Consider the following 19,520-nt stretch of genomic DNA (forward strand, 5'->3'; position numbering starts at 1 on the left):
AAAGTATTTTAATTGGAAACACAGCTGGTAATATTTGGTTTTAATTCGGCTTTTATCGGGGTTTATTTTTTGTATTTCTGTATTTTTGTATTTTGCATTTTTTGTATTGTGTGTATATTATTTGTTTTTAATATGCTGTGAACCGCCCTGAGTCCTATGGGAGAAGGGCGGTATACAAATTAAATTATCTATCTATCTAAATTATCTATCTTAAGACCTTCCGATAAGCCAATGGGGAAGCCAGATTCACATAACAGCCATGTTACTAACTTAAGAACTGCAGCAATCCACTTAACAACTGTGGCAAGAAAGGTTGCAATATGGGGCAAAACTCACTTAACAAATGTCTCACTTAGCAACAGAATTTTTGGGCTGTTACGGTCATAAGGTGAGGAGTAGCTGTACATCCTTTTTTTTAAAGATTGATTTTTCAAAGTTTAGTTTTTGTCTCTCATTATGGGACAGAATCGTACAGAAAAATAAAAAATCAGTGCTTTGAAATTGAACAATTCAAGCATATAAGTATGTTTAGAAATCTTCCTGTATTCAGTGGTGATTCTTTCCACTTTACAATTGTACAAGACTTTATTTAGGCAAACATTATCCATTTTTTCAAATGCCTGACGAAATATTACCCTATTGGTTAAGAAAGGAAAGAGATGGGGACAAAGGTTAATGAGTGTAAGGAAAACAAGTAGAACAAGATAGCCAACATACCCTGAATTCTTTCTCATTCCTTTACACAAAGGCACAGGGCTGTTAAGAGGAGAAAAATGTTCCCCTGCTGTACCAGTTTTAGGGGAGAACAGCACTCTCCCAGCTCTGCTGAAGGACTTTTTTTTTCAGTTCAGTGAGTTAAATGATGCTCATAGGAGATTCTCCTTTATTTCAGCACTTCCTCCTGCTGTGCTGAGAAATACAATGAGGGAGCAGTTGTAGGGAAAACTTCAGAGGTCACCCCAAAAGCTTTTGCAGTCTGGAGGTGGCCTTGGGCAACTCAATTTGTGCACCTCGATTTAAACTGCTCGGCTACCCTTTGCAAACAAAATATAATTCTAGTATCAGACGCTGCCTGGAGTCACTGCTTTGAGATGGGTAGAAGGAAGGAAGGAAGGAAGGAAGGAAGGAAGGAAGGGAGGGAGGGAGGGAGGGAGGGAGAGGGAAAGGAGGAGGGAGAGAGGAAGGAAGGAAAGGAGAGAGGGAGGGAGAGGGAAGGAAGGAGAGGGAGGAAGGGAGGGAGAGGGAGGAAAGAAAGAAAGAAAAAGGAAGGAAGAAAGAAAGAAAGAAAAGAAAGAAAGAAAGAAAGAAAGAAAGAAAAAGGAAGGAAGGAAGGAAGGAAGGAAGGAAGGAAGAAAGAAAGAAAGAAAGAAAGAAAGAAAGAAAGAAAGAAAGAAAGAAAGAAAGAAAGAAAAAGAAAGAAAGAAAAAGAAAGGAGTGAGGAAGGGAGGGACATGCTTGGAGCTCTTTCCTGCCATCCCATCCCAGTTTCCTGCTGATCGCGCTACTCCCTCCATTGGTCTCTACAGCCTGCCTTAGCCTTTGGATTGCTCCCTGCTACAACTCCAGTTTTGCTATATCTTTTCCTCGTTCTCTCTTTGGTTCTTCTTCCCCATGGACCTGCAGCCATTTCTAAGTTTTCCTCCCAACGAATGGAACTAAGCATAAAGCAGGAGGGCCTGGCTTGCGACTGCTGCCCTATTTACTTCTAATTGTTCTGGGTCCCCAACAACCCAAAGTGAAGGAGAGGCCTGAAAGATCATCGCACATTCAAATCAATCACCCCTGCTCAAGACGACTTCCTTAGGGCTAGAGCAGGGGTAGGCAACCTTGGCTCTTTTATGACTCGTGGACTTCAACTCCCAGAATTCCTGAGCCAGCCACGCTGAGGGGAAAGGGAGAGGGTTCCAAGCTGAGCCATGCAGGCTCAGGAATTCTGGGAGTTGAAGTCCACGAGTCATAAAAGAGCCAAGGCTAGAGGATCAGAGCCTGGGCTAGAGGATCAGAGTGATTGCTAACAAAGCTTCTTTTAGGAACATTTCTCTGGCCTCTGGGTGCCTGAATACTGTTCCTCCAACGATTATCCTACTTCAGAGCCATTAAGACTTTAAGTGAAGATGCTGGTTAAGGCAGAAGGAGAAGAAGGCAACCAGCAGCCATATGGATGCGTTCAGTGACAGAGGCGGTAGCCCACTCTTGGAAGCCGTGAAGAAACCATGTTAGGGACAAACCAACAGGGAAAAAAACCTGTCTACAGGTAGTCCTTGCCTTACGACCACAAACTGAGCCCCAAAATTTCTGTTGCTAAGCGAGACATTTGTCCAGTGTGTTTTGCCCCATTTTACGCCCTTTCTTGCCACGGTTGTTAAGTGGATCACTGCAGTTGTTCAGTTAGTAACAGGGATGTTCAGTGAATCTGGCTCCCCCATTGACTTTGCTCGTCAGAAGCTGGCAAAAGGGGATCGCATGATCCTGGCCCTGATCCTGACACTGCAACAACCACCGTTAACACGAACCAGTTGCCAAGCATCTGAATTTCGATCGCGTGACCATGAGGACGCTCGCAATGGTCATTAGTATGAAAAATGGTCATTAAGTCTCTTTTTTTCAGTCCCACTGTAACTCTGAACAGTCACTAAATGAACTGTTGTATGTCTATCTTGATATGTTTGCTAAGCGCCAACACCGATTTCATAGCACACAATCAATTCTCCATTTTGATCTTTCAGTTATACTTCATTTCAGATACGTGAAAATATTTATTAGAAAGCTGAGCGGTGGGGGGGGGGAGCAATTAGGATTGGACAGGAGACTTGCAAGGCCTCTTGGCATTTTTAACTACCTCTGGGATTTCTGCTCTGCTGTGAATAACAGAATTGGACGGGACCTTGGAGGTCATCTAGTCCAACCCCTTGCTCAAGCAGAAGGCCCTATCTATGCCATTTCTGACAAGTGGCTGTCCAGTCTGTTCTTGAAAGCCTTCAGTGATGGATCACCCACAACTTCTGAAGGCAAGCTGTTCGGAAGCTGTGACTACATATCTGCTCTCCTCCGAGTGAATGCAAGGAAGAACGCTTTCCAAAACTTTCTTATTTAGCAGCGCCATTACGAATAATTACATTTTTAAAAAACTAAAAGTGGCAGCAGTTGGATTACTGTGGTGGCTCAGTGGCTAGAATGCTGTATTGCAGTACTGCTGCCTGCCGATTGCCAGCAGTTTGACAGTTCGAGTCTCACTGGCTCAAGGTTGACTCAGCCTTCCATCCTTCCGAGGTCGGTAAAATGAGGACCCAGATTGTTGGGGGCAATGTGCTGGCTCTGTAAACCCCCTAGAGAGGGCCGTAAAGTACTATGAAGCGGTATATAAGTCTAAGTGCTATTGCTATTGATCTGTATCTGGAAGCTCAGAAGCTTCTTTTTAGCTGCAGGCAGAGGCCGTCCAAAATCACCCCAGAAAGCATTTACGTAAATAAATATATTCTGCCTCTTTAATACTACTGAGATAACTACACGGACATGTCCAGAAGGTGACCAAAACATGATCCCAACTCAAAACAGACTTCACTGGTTAATAAAATATTTGAAGAAAAAAAAACCCTAACATAATAAACCAGACAAGTGCATCCGGGAGATGTTGAGCACACCAGGATGTTTACAAGACAGAAGTCAGGAGAATTGATTTGCTTAACCATGATTTACTGAAAAAATCCCACAAAGCGAAAAGCAAGTAAACCGCAGCACAATGGCATCACATGTTGGGCTAAGTCAAAGACTGGGGCGGAAGAGATTCTAAGTCAAGAGCAGACCTGTGGCTTGGGGGAAAGATCAGACTCAGAAGCCACTGAGCCAATGAAACTCATGCGATGGAGGATCTCCTGCCAGTTCCCCCTCTGGCAAGCCACTGGATCCTCGTCTGTGGAGAGTGTCAGTCATCCAGATCCCAGTTGTCCCAAAGGTGCTTTTTCAGACAGCGACTTTTGCTTGAAGATGTTTCGCATCTCGTCCAAGAAGATTCTTCAGTTCTGACTGAAGGATGGAGGATATATATTCCTTGCAATCATCTGGTCGTTAGCACTCTTTCTGAGAGCCACTGAGAGGTTTGTTTGTGCCCTCAGGGTCACCTGAATAGTGCAAATGGGTGTTGAACCTTCTTGGAACTGCTGAAAGGACTGTTGTAAACAGGAGATATAGCTAGTGTCGTATCCTCTCCCTCTGTTGACAGAATGCTATACAATCTTAATGTAAATGGCCTCTTTGACCCCTCTTTCAAACCAGCAGTCTTCTAGGTCCAGACTTTGCTGTCTTCAAAAGATACGACACCACCTATCTCCTGTTTACAACACAGTCCTTTCAGGAGTTCCAAGAAGGTTCCACACCCATTTTGCACTATTCAGGTGACCCTGAGGGCACAGATAAACCTCCAAGTGGTCTCAACAACTCTCAAAATGAGTCCTAACAATCAGATGGCTGCAGGGAATATAAATCCTTCCATCTTCCATCATTCGGTCAGAACTGAAGAAGCTTCTTGGATGAGAAGCGAAACATCTTCAAGGAAAAACAAAGCCCAGTTGCCTTTAAAAAAAAGCACCTTTGGGACCACTGCCTCCTTGTTTTCTCTTTTCATGTCTCCTTGTGGTCGACAAGCCCAGCATCTTAACCTCTAGGCCATCGCGCCCCCCCCCCCAAAAAAAATTAAATAAATACATTCCAAAGTTCACCCAACATGGGAATCCGCAACTGGTATTCTCCATTCAAAGACTAGTGCATTGTTTCACAGATATTATAACATTTTGCTGCCCGTCCAAATAATCGTTAAGTTGATGTAGGACAGGGGTAGGCAATCTTGGCTCTTTTATGACTCGTGGACTTCAACTCCCAGAATTCCTGAGCCAGCACGGCTCAGCTTAGAAACCTCTCCATTTCTCCTCAGCATGGCTGGCTCAGGAATTCTGGGAGTTGAAGTCCACGAGTCATAAAAGAGCCGAGATTGCCTACCCCTGGTGTAGGAGAACCTCTAGAAGAAAAGATGAAAGACCTGTCATCCACGAGAGGAATCACCGTAAACTACTCCTCTTCTCACAGCACTGTTTCCACCACGACATACGATTTTATTCTTTTGAAAGAAGCCAATCTTTTCGAACAGAGCAACTTCCTGACTTGGAAACTCTGGTGCTCAAAACAATCTACGGAATTACAAAACCAACCTACTGGCAAGACTGAGCGTGCGCCTACCCAGCAAGTATTAGACAAAACGAAAATACGGTGACGTGCAGCCTCCTCACACCTCTCAGGTCAATCTAAGATATCCTGGAGAGCAGAGGACAGATCGGGGAATGCAAACATGTAGCCGCTCTCGAGAGTCCTCTTGGGGACCACCCGCTGCCCTTCAAGCAGCATGGTGCTTCGCTCAGAGCCAAAAACGGCTTTCACTACGAAACCCGGCAGAGGCAAGAAGGCGGGACGTTTGAGCACCGACCCCATTGCTTGGGCAAAGTCCTCGTTTGTGGTGTCAACTGCAAACGGCGAGACACCATTTAAGATGCCCCTAAGACCCTCTTTCTGCAGGGAATGGGTCACAATTCCTGCCAGGTCTACTACGTGGATCCACGGGAAATGCTGGTGTCCAGAAGCAATGGGGCCTCCCAATCCAAGGCGGAAAGGCCATATCATCTGGCTAATGGCGCCGCCATCTTTGCCCAGCACAGCACCTTAAAGCAAATAGAGATATAATTACATACAGTAGTTACAAAGTGTATTTCACATAGGCTTCCCTTACACACTGGCCTATGAGATGGTTCTCTGAAGACGCCCCAATGGAACGGGTCTCTATAAACACACCAAGCTAGCTAGAAAACTGGAGTTTAGTGACAGGGTGCGCACCAAGCAAGCTACACTGTGGCTTAATATGTATGTGACTCCAGCCACTCCAGTTATTTTGGCGATAAGAAGAAAGACATGTGCTTGGTATTGTTCCTCATCAGGGGAAACAAAGACAACAACATGATCCGTGATGGCGCAGTGTTAGAATGCAGTACTGCAGGTTACTTCTGTTGACTGCCGGCTGCCAGCAGTTCGATTCTAACCGGCTCAAGGTTCACTCGGCCTTCCATCCTTCCAAGGTCAGTAAAATGAGGACCCAAATGGTTGGGGGCAATATGCTGACTCAGTAAACCGCTTAGACCAGGCTGTAAAGCACTATGAAGTGGTATTTTAAGTCTAAGTGCTATTGCTATTTGTGACCTAAAGCCACAAGAATGAGGTGTTCACTGAATCAGAATTGAATTTTGTAGACCATGTAGTATACAAAAAGTGCCTTCCAAGCAGAAGTTTGGAACTTGTAGTCTACAAATAAATGTTCCCACATTGCGCATCCTGTCTTACCAGATCTCACTACCACTTGGCGAGTAGCTTCACTAGGAATTTTAGCTGCTTCTTCCCAAGAAGTCACCAAGCGCGAGAAGAAATCAAAGTCTCCACCTGGACTTTCTTCAGTGTATTTGGTGATGTGGCTGGGCTGGTAATATCCTGGAGGAGATATTATACAGTGATTTATTATAGAACTGTACTCTACGCAAATATTTTATAGCTCTTAAGACGACCACCCATCTTTTAGAATTGAACTTTGGAATATATCTACCAAAATATTTTGAGAAATACTTTTCCCAAAAAAAAAGCTGCAGAGATTATTACTCACTTAGTTCAAGAATACAGAAAGTAGCTCTTTTTGAGGTTTCCAAAACATATCTTGACTTAATCACTATTCAGTTAGTTTCATACCTATTCCTTTTTTAACGCAGGATTGGAAACCTTTAGCCCTCCAGATATTGATGTTCTACAATTCATAACAGCATGGAGCGTCCTTAATACAGAATATGGGACCTGGAGTTCATGAACATCTGTAGGGCCATATATACCCCTATTCTATTTTATTTAACAACCGTATAATCCCTTGCCTATGGGTGGTGCCAAGGCAATTCAAGTGTTTACTAGCCAGATGCCGTTCCTGACACCTACATAGAGTTCACTCATTGAGGCCAGAAAGAGAAATATCTACCTAATCACAACCTCCTGATTATGAGGTGAGAGCTCCACCTCTAGGCCACCTCCCCACTCCCAAGTGCTCCTGTACTATTTACTTGGCTATAAATTCCTTTGACCCACCTCACACACTGAAAGCTTGTTTGCTTAATCACGTTTTTATTGAACAAACAACTGTTGATTGGTTTTTCAACACCCTACAGCAGCGATCCCTCAGCCCGGCATGTGGGGGGGGGGGGAGAACCTGTGGGTGGCAGGAGCACGCATGTGCACATAGCTCCATTTGGATGGAGTTTCACACACGAGCAGAGGGTGCTTGCATTCCCGCATGAAGCTCCATTTGCATGAGCAACAGGCACTTGCACACGAAGCTCCACTCATGTGTGTAGAGAGCAATTGTGCTCACGTGAAAAGCTCCATTCATGTGAATGGAAATTTGCACGCTAGTGCAAGCAAAGCAATTTGTGCGAGTGGAGCGTCATGCACAGGCACTTCCCCATTTCTCACATGGCCCAGTTTTGAACAGGCCATGGCCCAGTGGTGGGCTACAGCCCGGGGATTGGGGACCCCTGTCCTACAGCCCAAATCATGACTTAAACTGTAATGGCTGTATTCACTGAACCACCATCTACTTCAAACGACTTTAGCCAAGTTTTGACATTTCTACCTCACTGGCACGCTTCACTCTCCGGTGCCATCTTTTGCAATCAATCCCCGATTAGCCCTAAACCCCAAAGGAAAAAATGCATCCATTTCAAGTAGACCCTAATACAGTGTTTTTCAACCTTGTCAACTTCAAGATGTGTGGACTTCAACTCCCAGGATTCCCCAGCCAGCCATGCTGGATGAAGAATTCTGGGAGTTGAAGTCCACACCTCTTCAATGTTGACGGGGTTGACAAACACTGCCCTAATATATTAAGGCTGCTTGTCAACATTCTTTCACTACAATCTTCGCACTGACTGGTCAGAATTATGAATATTCAACAGAACCCAGCCATAAGATCAATGGTTTTAAGGCTCTTGATGTAGACACATAATTTTATCTGTTGCTATATAAGCAAAACTGCTGCTCAATGGTTGAAAGTTCTTAACATGAATTGTCTTAAAAGATGTTTCCATCAAAGCTGAGGGACCACATTCAGTTCCCCAACCCCTTCTCCTATTACAGGTAATCCTCGACTTATAACAGTTCATTTAATGACCGTTTGAAGTTACAACGGCACTGGAAAAAGTGACTTATGAACGTTTTCGCACTTAAAAATGTTGTGGCATCCCTGTGGTCCCATGATCAAGATTCAGACACTTGGCAACTGACATATTTATGACGGTTGCACTGTCTCTGGATCATGTGTTCACCTTTTGTGACCTTCTGACAAGCAGAGTCCATGGGGAAGCCAGATTCACTTAACAACTGTGTTACTAACTTAACCAACAGCAGTGCTTCACTTAACAACCTGTGGCAAGAAAGGTGGTAAAGTGGGGCAAAACTCACTCAACAAATGTCTCCCTCAGCAATGGAAATTTTGGGCTCAGTTGTGGTCTAAGTTGAGGACTACCTGTACTTACACTCACTACTTACTTACAGTTAAAGCGACAGCAAAGTTACATGACAGCACTGTGGTTAATACCTATGCCGGTGACAAGGACCCAGGCCTGAGGTGGGTGTTCAGCATCTCTGATGGCTTTCGCCAAGGACTTTGTGGTCTCTACGCGGCTGGAAATGACCTCCTGACGGAAGGCATCATTCCACCTGCAGAAGCCCCCAAAGACATCAGTCTTTCAAAGATAGTTTTGCCCTTCCAGTAACATTGCCTATTTTCAATTACGAACAGATTACAGCCCTCTTCCCCCCAACTAGCATTTGGCATGCAGCAGCTTTGAAGCACAGCTCCTGAAGTTGCTTGCAGACCTCAGCTGTTTTGGAGGCTTTTGAAGGGTAATTCTTAGACTCTCCCTGATCTGGGTGGGTCATAAAAACTGAAGGAATGCCAGTCCCTTCAGTTAGTAGTTGAAGAGCTATAGCCCAGGGGAAAACACTTCAGGGATCCCTCCCTGAGTGCATATTCAGTCGGCCATCTTCATTGGAAGCCTATTTTCACAACCTTAAGTCTACTGAGAGTTCCAGACAGAAAAATGTGTTTCTAGCAAAACCCCTCTGATTGCCTTGCATGGCATCAAAGAACTTGCGCCTTCTATAAATCAAGAGTTTGATCTCTCTGCATAGAATTGCAGGAAGAAAGAAAGGCCTTTACTTTCCTGCAGGTAAATGACAACCCATCAAGGTTGGACAGAGATACCCTGACTGATTACAGAGGACTTTAATCCTATTACGAATCCTCTAACAGGTCAGAAGGGTTACAAAGGCAATGACGTTCAGCTTGCGAGCTGAATCTTCTTTGCCATATACAGGATCCATTTTTTTTTCCATTTCAACTAAATTAAATATTGGAAAGAAATTATGAAATGGGACTTTCGGTCCGGCATGTATTTCTGTAGGCAGGGAAGCAGAACAGATCAGGACCAAGTGTGGTGGGGTGGGAGAAGTTGGCAATCGAAAAAGAAATTTGAAAATGGCCGGATTACGTCAGGATCGGCAGATTAAAAAAATAATAATCTTCCCACAAATAAGTCTAGTGCAGAGGTCTCCAAACATGGCAACTTTAAGATTTGTGAACTTCAACTCCCAGAATTCTCCAGACAGCATGGCTGGCTGAGGAATTCTGGGAGTTGAAGTCCACAAGTCGTAAAGTTGCCATGTTTGGAGAGTCCTGCTCTAGTGCATCCTTAAGGGAGAGGCAGCTGGGCAATAGCTTAGAATATTGTTGATTGCTCCATTTTATCAACTTCCCTTTTCTCCTGGTCCTGTGGTTCGAACAGACGATAGGCATCTCAACTTGTGCAACCAAATGCAAATACAGCAAGAGAGGAGAGCAGACATGAGCAGACACAATGCATGACAAAGAATATAGATGTCTCCTAAAACTACAGCTGGTAAAGGGGTTGACAAGAATTCTAGAAGCCAGGCTCTGCGTATTTTCCTTACTATGTTTTTAAGTTCTTCTCCACGATCCAATCTTCCCTACCAAACTAAGTTCTTTTAGAAACCTTCAATACACAAACCTGCCTATGCCCTACCAAGGGGATGCACATCCTGAAGCCTCAAGGCTTGTCACAGCACCTGAAACCTTGACTGTAGCCATGCAAAGTCCTTCCTCATGTGGTCGCTGAATTTTAACAATTAAGATGAAGGAAGGGGACATTATTAAAAAAAATATGAAAGGAAATCAGGGTAAACGTTTTTAACTTGTTAATTAAATCAAAGTTCTTCTCTGGGCTCAGAAATTCCCAGCTCCCTATTCTCTCATTCTGAATGGAGACTTCTGGAAAACTATTGTGGTTCCAGTTCTACACAAATAGACTATAGAATATATATATATTAAAAAATTAGGATGGGGTGAAGTGGAATGGAGCGGAATGGAATAGAACGGAACTATTCTGGAGGCAAGATTTCTTGCTGAAATGGAATGGAGCGGAATGGAACGGAACAAAACAGAATAGAACTATTCTGGAAGCAAGTCTTCTTGTCCATTTTGCTAAACATTCCTACTTTTAAGCACAATTGAGGAAACAGTCGGAGAATCTGAGTAAGCCACATTAATGTCCTGCAACTGACCCTGTCCAAAATTATTGAGACTTACCTCTGAAAAGGATTGAGGACATTTACTCCAGCCAGGTTGACCACTCCTTCACAGGAAGGGAGGCCTATACGGGAGAGTTCATCCTAGAAACGAAAACACAAACTCAGGGTTTTTCTCAGGTTATTTTTTTTTCCTTTCAAACTTATTTTACTATCTCACCGTAATTAACAGAAGAAAAAGCTGCTGCGTATGCAATAGTATTAGCAATACACGGAAACATCAAATCAATTATTGCTGAAGGAATAAGAGAAAATCTAGAAAAATATTATAAGCAGAACGTTCCAAATATGACAAAAGTCTTCCATCTTGCTCAATTGCAAAAAGAAACCCTAAACCTAATTTAAATCTGACAAACAAATGCATTTTGACAGCCTTCCCAGATAAACCAGACAGGAAACACAATTATGTGACCTAATTATACTTTATTATAAGGCTACATTAACAGAATCTTGCAAATAAGCAGTGCTGTGCCCTAGTGGTGAAGACGCTTGCCTCCCACTCAGAAGGTTGAGAGTTCAAGCCCAGGTAATGCAGATATTTCTCTCCCAGGGCACAAAGAAAAAATATCTGCTAGGAACAAACGCTCAGCTCCATCCAGTCACCCGATTCTACCCCCGAATTAAGGGATTACAAGATCATAAAAAGGGAGTTTATTAATAGAATCTTGCAAAGTCTGAAGGTACAAATCTCTAGCTGACACTTTTAACTGTTTGATCCATTAAGATGGGTCTTTCCTAAGTGGCTCCTGCCTTTCTTATCTGATGGTTTTCTAGGCAATATCTCTTCCCATCCCTGAAGGTTGTTCTCACATATCAACAAACCTTTACTACAAATGAAATGTAATTTCTTCTTCTAAGGTTGTATAATAATCATTTTAGCTAACTCTCCATGGTTGAAAAGTGTACAGTTTTCTATCTTATCCCAAATACTCAGGACAGAAATAGAAAGAAACTCGACAGAAAACGTTACCGAACATGTCCAAAATATACAAGCAATTTTTTGTGGTTGATTTCCAGGTGACATTAATGGATAGTCTCACATTATTTAAAGGAACTCTCCATTGGCAAAAGTTAATTGATTTTACATGTCATCTGCATAGCCACCTTGATTTCTATCTTTTCTTCCCTCTAAATCTCAAATAAAATTTATTTTCTCTCCGCTCCAGTAATGCCAGATTGTCTAAGTCCTTCTCCATCTCTTTGTTCATTATTTGTTTTACTTTCTAAAATTTCCACTTTGTCCTTAATTCATCTAACTTCTCCATTAAGCTGCCCTATAGATTCTTCAGGTTTTTCTGTAACTTTGTCCTCCATCTCTCCTCTTCATCTATACAAACCTTTCCTCCACTGTCACTTCAGAAGAAATTACATTGCAACCGTCCAGGCTGGAATGCATTTAAAAATATCCTTCTAAGTTCCAGCTTGTTTTAAGCCCCTGTCCCTTACCCAAGTTAATCGGTTCTTTCCAGGCTGACGAGAAATAAGGGTGACTTCATGGCCTTGGCTTCTTAGCACCCGGCTTAAGTTTCGGCCAATAAATCCAGTCCCGCCACCTAAATTACATTCAAAAAGAGATGATGGAATAGTGAATGAGACAGTTAAAAACAGCCACAATCCTGTTGAGAAATCATTTCTCAGTTAAACTCATATCCTGCTTTTACTCCAGGAGCTTGTTTTGGCTTACTTGGGAACACATAAGATTGTACTGGAAAAAGATGCACCCTTTAAGTTTCTTTTGCTTAATACTCAATCTAAGTTTCTCAACTGCCCTCCCTTCAAACCAACGTGACTATATTAAATTTATTTTAGATTTTTTATTCATTATTTCTATAAATAACTCAAGACAGTGAACATACCTAATGCTCTTTCCTCCTCTGATTTTCTCCACAGCGACAACCTTTTGAGGTGGGTTGTGCTAACAGAGTGGGACTGGGCCAAAGTCCCCCAAATGGCTTTCATACCTAAGGTGGGACTGGAACTCATAGTCTCCTGGTTTCTAGCCAGATGCCTTCATCACTAGACCAAACTGGCTTAAGTTTAGTTTAACTTTAGTTCATTAAAGCTTATGATCCTCATCTTCAGAGTTTTCAAGGAGATTATCTGTTTCCTAAAATCTGAATATTCCATTCAATAAATCCAAACAGCTTTCTTTTCTTATGGGAAGCGACTCCCTTCCTTAAAAACCCAACAAAGCAAACAAAAAGTTGGGGAAAATTGTTTGGGTCATCCACAAAAAAAGGAATGGAAATGTTGTATTGGGGGAATAAGTTTTTATTATTATTATTATTATTATTATTATTATTATTATTATTATTATTATTATTATTATTATTATTATTATTATTATTATTATTATTCAATTGCTATAGCCACCCATCTCAATCAGTTTACAATTCAAAAAATATATTACAAGTAAAATACTAAAATGTTATAAAACAAAACAATAAATAGAAAAAAATCCAAATTAAATGGATTTTAACCACACAGCCTGGAAACTGGGTTCTTAACACATTCAGCCCAAGTACATAGTTTTTAGGGCCTTACGAAAGGCTAACAGGTTTGGAGCCATTTTAATCTTCAAAGGGAGGATATTCCATAGAGCAGGAGCCACTGCAGAAAAAGCCCATCTTCTAGTATCCACCACCTGACACTCTTTGGTTGGCGTACACTGTACCTACATAGGGTTTGAGAATTTTTTTACTTTTTTTTCTTGAAGGAAGCTTTGGTAAGATTGTCCCAAACGTGCTTTCAGAAAGGTCTTTAATTTTTCTTGAAGATATTTCACTTCTCACCCAAGAAGCTTCTTCGGTTCTGACTAACTGGTGGGGAATGGAGAGGATTTATACAATTTCTTTCCATTTGCCACCAGTTAATTAGAACTGAAGGAGCGTCTTGGATAAGAAGTGAAACATCTTCAAGAAAAATCAAGGAAGTCCAGCTGCCTTTTTGAAAGCAACTTTGGGACAACCATGATGTAAATGACCGAGAGCCTCCATAGACATTCCTAACATTAAAATGATTGGGTGATTGAAGCCAACTACCAGGAACATCTGAAGTCACGGAGCTAGCCATAGGGTTTTTTTTTTGTCACACCTACACATGCCTCAGCCAGTATGATTCTGTTTATTGAACTGACCAGCAGGATAGAGCGAGATTCTTGCAGAAAATGAGAATTTTAAACAGCTTTGGATTCTTAGAGGAAGGAAGGGAAAAGTCAGCCAATGCATTACTAGTGAGCCAGTTTGGTGTGTTGGTTAAGGCATCAGGTTAGAAACCAGGACATCAGAAATCCTGGATTTGTCTTAAGCACAAAGCCAGCTAGGTGACCTTGGACTAGTCATTTTTCTCACAGCCCTAGGAAAGAGGAGACAAGGGCAAGCCACTTCAAGAAAACAAAAAAACTGCCAAGAAAGCTGCAGAGATTCATCCAGGTGGCTGCCAGCAATCAACACTGACTGGAAGGCACAAAATTAAATGAAAAGAACATTATTGACGGGAGAACTCCTGTATTTCTTCTGCAAAGATTAAAAAAAACCCTCCCTTTTCTCTTTGACAGATGCATATTCCACCCTTCCTGGAGGCAGCATCCCTAGCAAGGAAGCAGGTTGAGAAAAGCACCTGTCCCAAACCGAAGGTCGACCTGAACCCTCCCCAAGTCCTTATCCAATGCCTTAATAGTGCACGCTTGAGGAAGATGAAGGAGAGACCAAACCCTTCAACTCCTCGGACGGGACCCGCATTCCTCAAAGAGGAATCTCCCGTTCACCCTTTGCACGTATGTCGCGTGTTGACCGCAGTTCAAGGTGGCGATAATCTTGCACCCTTAATTGCAATTGCAAAAAAAAAAAAAACCTAGAGCAACCCCGCAGCGAAGAAAACAGCCGTTCCTCCCCATTGCAAAGGGGCGCTCCTCGGCTCTTAAAGCGAGAGCGACCACCACTCACCGATTAAGACTCTCATGGTTTAAGCGACTCCGAGCGCATGCGCAGGAAGCCTCCGAATCAGCGAGACGAGTCGAAGTGAGGCACAGACCGGCCTTCCGGGAGGACCGTGGCGCTTCACCGGAAATAAACTGAGAGAGGGAAGGGGTGTCTCTCTAGCTTTAATCCTCTCTGACGAAACTCTTCAGCGGGAGAAATTGGAGCAGAGGAGACTTAAGAATTCAGAAACGGCCTTGACTATTCCTTTCCATAGGAAGAGAGCGAGGGACGTAGCGTGCTCGTGACGTCATCAGACGTGGGCCGTGTGGCGCAGAGCCGTGACGAAAAAACCGGAGGCAGCTGCTGCAGCTTTTCGAACCGTGAGTGTAAACGAGGCGCTTTTCCCCCCCTAGGGCTTTGCGGGTGGACTACAATTCCCACGCTTCCCGGCCTTGTTAGGATTGGGGTTTTGTTGTGACTTAGAAGCGAGGAAAAAAATTCCCTCCTGGGCTTCGCGTTACTTACTTAACCTCTCAAAAGGCTGAAGCTGCCACCTCTCTCGCACAGCCTTCCTACTCTTCAGGGACTACAACTCCCAGGCTTCCCAGCAAGGACAACTACTGATAATGGTTAGGGATCCTGGCTGCTGCAGTCCCCGAGACCTCATAGAGCAGTGTTTCTCAACCTTGACAATGTTAAGGCATGTGGACTTCAACTCCCAGAATTCCACAGCCAGCAATGCTGGCTGTGGAATTCTGGGAGTTGAAGTCCACATGCCTTAAAATGGTCAAGGTTGAGAAACACTGTCATAGAGGTTGGAGAAAAGGGATTTATGGCCAGGCATTATAGTTGCAGGGACTGCAGGATCGTAAAAAAAAGGAGTTTTTATTACAGTTGTGAGACAATAATCTGCTCTTCTGGGGGTCAACTTCACCCCACATTGGGAAGGAGCACAATGGCTTGCCTCCAGAAGTTGGTGCTCCAACACTGGAAGTTTTTAAGAAGAGATTGGACAGCCACTTGTCTGAAATGGTATAGGCCAGGGTTTCCTGCCTGAGCAGGGGGTTGGACTAGTCCAGGGCTTTTCAACCAGTGGTACAGGTACCACCTGTGGTACATTGGCACCTGGCAGGTGGTACGCGACCATCCTAGAAAAGTGGTAGTCAGGGAGGGGAATGAGCTGAATTGGTGGCAGCACCACACAAGCCTGAGCGAGAGATGGCTGGACCTGCAGGGCTGTCAGGGCTCAGCAGAAGTGCCAGGATCAGTGGTGCTTTCCAGCTGATTGGTGCTTCTTCAGGGCTCAGCGGAAGCGCCAGGATCAGTGCCAGGCTCCAGTTGGAGCTCGGCGCTGATCCTGGTGCTTCTGCTGAGCCCTGAAGAAGCACCAATCAGCTGGAAAGCACCACTGATCCTGGCGCTTCTGTTGAGCCCAGAAGAAGCGCCGATCAGCAGGAATGTTGCAGCCTCTCCAGGGTCTTGTGATTTACATTCAGATGCTTGGCAACTGATTCATATTTATGACGGTCACAGTGTCCCAGGGTCATGTGAAGTGACCAAAACCTGGTGCAACCACCCAGCAGACGGGGGGAATAAAAACCAAACACCCTCCCACCCCACCCCCACTGCCAATCCTCAACAGAAATGCTCACAACAATGGAAACCTCGGACAGGAGGAAGAGTGCCGCCGGGTGGGCAGGCAGGTGTCTTGCTCGGCTGTGGCTTGGGGGGCACTTTTTTCAGTGCCATTGTAACTTCAAACAGTCACTAAGCAAACTGTTGTAATTCAAGGACTACCAGTATATCACTTTTTTCCTTTTTTTTTTTTTTTTTTTTTTGGTCATCAAGTTTTTGACACCTTGCTAGGCGACTGGTGGTACTCGGATGTTGCCATATCCTAAAAGTGGTACAATGGGTGAAAAGGTTGAAAAGCCCTGGACTAGAAAACCTCCAAGGCCCCTTCCAACTCTGTTATTCTGTTGTTCTTTTTTTATCTTCCTCTCTTCAGGCTACTGCATGGTAGCAGAGGAAGCACCATCTTATATGAGAGAGGAAATTAGAGACACCGATATTCAGAATCTCCCATTTCTGTGCAGAAGCTGTGTCACCTTGTGCAATGAACAATTCCCTTTTATGACTCTCCCAGATACACTTGAAAACGCTTCATTTTATGAGTTTCAATGTAGACATGGTTACATAAATGCCATTTTATGCTTTACTTATGTTTGGAAATTTAACATTTTTGCCTGTATTAATCTCTAATATGTACATGCTTTAGTTGACAAAAATCACTCTGCTTCAGATTTAGAGATAAATATCCTATGTCCAAGACTGCAAGAAGTACATTTTCAGCATAATTCAGCAGTGTACTTCAAAAACTCTAAATGTTTCTGATAAATGATAAGCAAATGCTTTTCCTAAGAAATAGACACAGGGCAATTTTTTTTTAATATAGACCTACAGCCCTCAGTATATTATGCTGATTATGTACCATGGAGATAGATTCAAGTGCATGTTTGATGATATAGCAGCTATACTATCAACCATGCACTTGAATCTATCTCCATGATAAATACTATACTATAGCTCAAATGGGCTAAGGAAGAGGAGCAGGGAAACGAATCAGAGGGATAATGAATAAGAAAGTCCATATAGAGAATGGTAAGGACAGCCGAGAAGATCATAGGATGCTTGCTTCCTGGTGTTCAGGATGCTGCTTATAAGTGCTCAGATGTGCTTAGAGCTCAAAGCATTGTTAGAGATCCCACATACCCACTTTAGGGTCTGTTTCTGTTGATCCCCTCTGGGAGGAGGTTTCGAAGTATTTCTAGCAGGATTACCCAATTCTGTAATAGCTTTGTTCCCTATGTTACCCGTCTGGTAAACTCGCAAAATTAATTTTTCTTGTCATGCTCATGTATACATAACCCGAAATAGACTATTGTTTCTCTGTGTCATATAATATATGTGAGTATATAATAATAATAATAATAATAATAATAATAACAGTAGTAGTAGTAGTAGTAGTAGTAGTAATAATAATAGTAATAATAATAGTAATAATAGTAATAATAATAGTAATAGTAAAGTTGGAAGGGACCTTGGAGGTCATCTAGTCCAACCCCCTGATCAGGCAGGAAACCCTATACCATTTCAGACAAATGGCTGTCCAGTCTCTTCTTAAAAACTTCCAGTGTTGGAGCATTCACCGCTTCTGGAGGCAGGTTGTTCCACTGGTTAATTGTTCTAACTGTCAGGAAGTTTCTCCTTAGTTCTAGGTTGCTTCTTTCCTTGATTAGTTTCCACCCGTTGCTTCTTGTCCTGCCTTCAGGCGCCTTGGAGAATAGCTTGACTCCCTCTTCTTTGTGGCAGCCCCTGAGATATTGGAACACTGCTATCATGTCCCCCCTCGTCCTTCTCTTCATTAAACTAGACATACCCAATTCCAGCAGCCGTTCCTTATATGCTTTAGCCTCCAGTCCCCTGATCATCTTTGTTGCTCTTCTCTGTACTCTTTCTAGAGTCTCAACATCTTTTTTACCAAAACTGGATGCAGTATTCCAAGTGTGGCCTTACCAAGGCATTGTAAAGTGGTATTAACACTTCACGTGATCTTGATTCTGTATTTATTTATTTATGCATGATTCTGTATTTATTTATTTTTGTCATATTTATGTAGTGTATATTGGAGGTGGTGAACCTTTGAGAGTTGTATGCAACGAAATTTCATTTTAACGTATGTTGATTAGTGTACATTCAAAGTGACAAAGTTGCTATTCTATTCTATTCTAAAGTAGGTGAGGAAGAGCAAGAACTGGATATCATAAGAGTAATAGGAAGATGCTAGAATGGCTATTATAGGAAGTGTCAAAAGAGTTGCCATGTTGCAGGGTGTGTGGGTGGAATTAAAGTTCCAAATGAAGTCTGGAGAGAGTTAGAGCTGGGTAATCTTGGGCCAATCATTCTCTCTCTGAGCCCCAAAGGGTTGTTATGGAGAAAATAGGAGGGAGAAGGGGTATTCGATATTGAGTTTATATATAAAAAAATAAAGGTGGGATATAAATAATGAATCAATAGAATATTGTGCGGGGAGGGTAGTTACTTATGGTTTAAGAGAAAATGTTGGTGACACTGCTATACCCAAGAGTTTATGTGAACTGTCAGCTGCTTAGATGATCTGTGATAATCATGAAACCAAGAGCTTCCTCTGTTTGGTCCCCAGCTTCCATTGCAATGTTTAGCTGGCTAGAGACATTATAATACCTGTTGAAAGGAATGGAGGCAATGATGCAAGAGGAAGCTTGCAGTTTCTTCAGGATTGTGGGATGTGTGACCAAACGGGTCAGGCTGCTCACTTCTTTAATATTTGAGAATCTTATTTAGAGTGTGCATTATCTCTTTTACAGGCAACAATGAGCACCGGAGGGGGATTGGTGACCAATCGTGGACGACGTTTCAAGTGGGCCATTGAATTGAGCGGTCCAGGCAGCGGTGGTAGGTAAGTGCCTGGGAAAAGCCCTGTGTGTGTCTCCTCACACAAGCAATCCACAAATGTTGGGCATGGGCATTTGGATGAGGAATTTCTTTTCTTTGCCAGAGGCCGAAGTGACCGTGGCAGCAGCCAAGGAGACACCCTCTACCCTATAGGCTATTCAGATAAGCAAGTGCCTGACACAAGCGTTCAGGAGACAGATCGCATCCTGGTTGAAAAGGTAATGTCCTGGAGAGAAAATGGATGAGTTGGGTAGTAGAAATGCTGTAGCTGTTCAAAATGTAGAACTAGACCAGGGGTAGGCAACCTTGGCTCTTTTATGACTCGTAGACTTCAACTTCCAGAATTCCTGAGCCAGCCGTGCTGGCTCAGGA

General features: G+C 43.1%; 1 protein-coding gene across 1 annotated transcript; it reads right to left on the bottom strand.

Annotated features, from left to right (window-relative positions):
• Window positions 1-5,028: 5,028 nt before the first annotated feature.
• Window positions 5,029-14,711, bottom strand: SDR39U1 (short chain dehydrogenase/reductase family 39U member 1). The gene is made up of 6 exons (XM_015821814.1): window positions 14,679-14,711; window positions 12,181-12,287; window positions 10,736-10,818; window positions 8,666-8,787; window positions 6,379-6,522; window positions 5,029-5,705 (listed from the first exon to the last, which is right to left on the bottom strand). The coding sequence occupies exons 1-6, from the start codon at window positions 14,692-14,694 to the stop codon at window positions 5,290-5,292; spliced, it is 888 nt and encodes a 295-aa protein (XP_015677300.1). The 5' UTR covers window positions 14,695-14,711; the 3' UTR covers window positions 5,029-5,289.
• Between the last annotated feature and the right edge of the window lie 4,809 nt (window positions 14,712-19,520).

This window comes from Protobothrops mucrosquamatus, unplaced genomic scaffold (genome assembly GCF_001527695.2).
Source record: "Protobothrops mucrosquamatus isolate PMUCROS unplaced genomic scaffold, P.Mucros_1.0 scaffold1403, whole genome shotgun sequence".
NCBI lineage: Eukaryota > Metazoa > Chordata > Lepidosauria > Squamata > Viperidae > Protobothrops > Protobothrops mucrosquamatus.

Excerpts from the sequence above, each read along its gene's own strand:
- SDR39U1 (XM_015821814.1), bottom strand. Across the intron at positions 10,819-12,180 it reads GAAAGAACCGATTAACTTGG|GATGAACTCTCCCGTATAGG; the intron begins GTAAGGGACAGG and ends TTTCGTTTCTAG. Across the intron at positions 8,788-10,735 it reads GTCCTCAATCCTTTTCAGAG|GTGGAATGATGCCTTCCGTC; the intron begins GTAAGTCTCAAT and ends GGGCTTCTGCAG.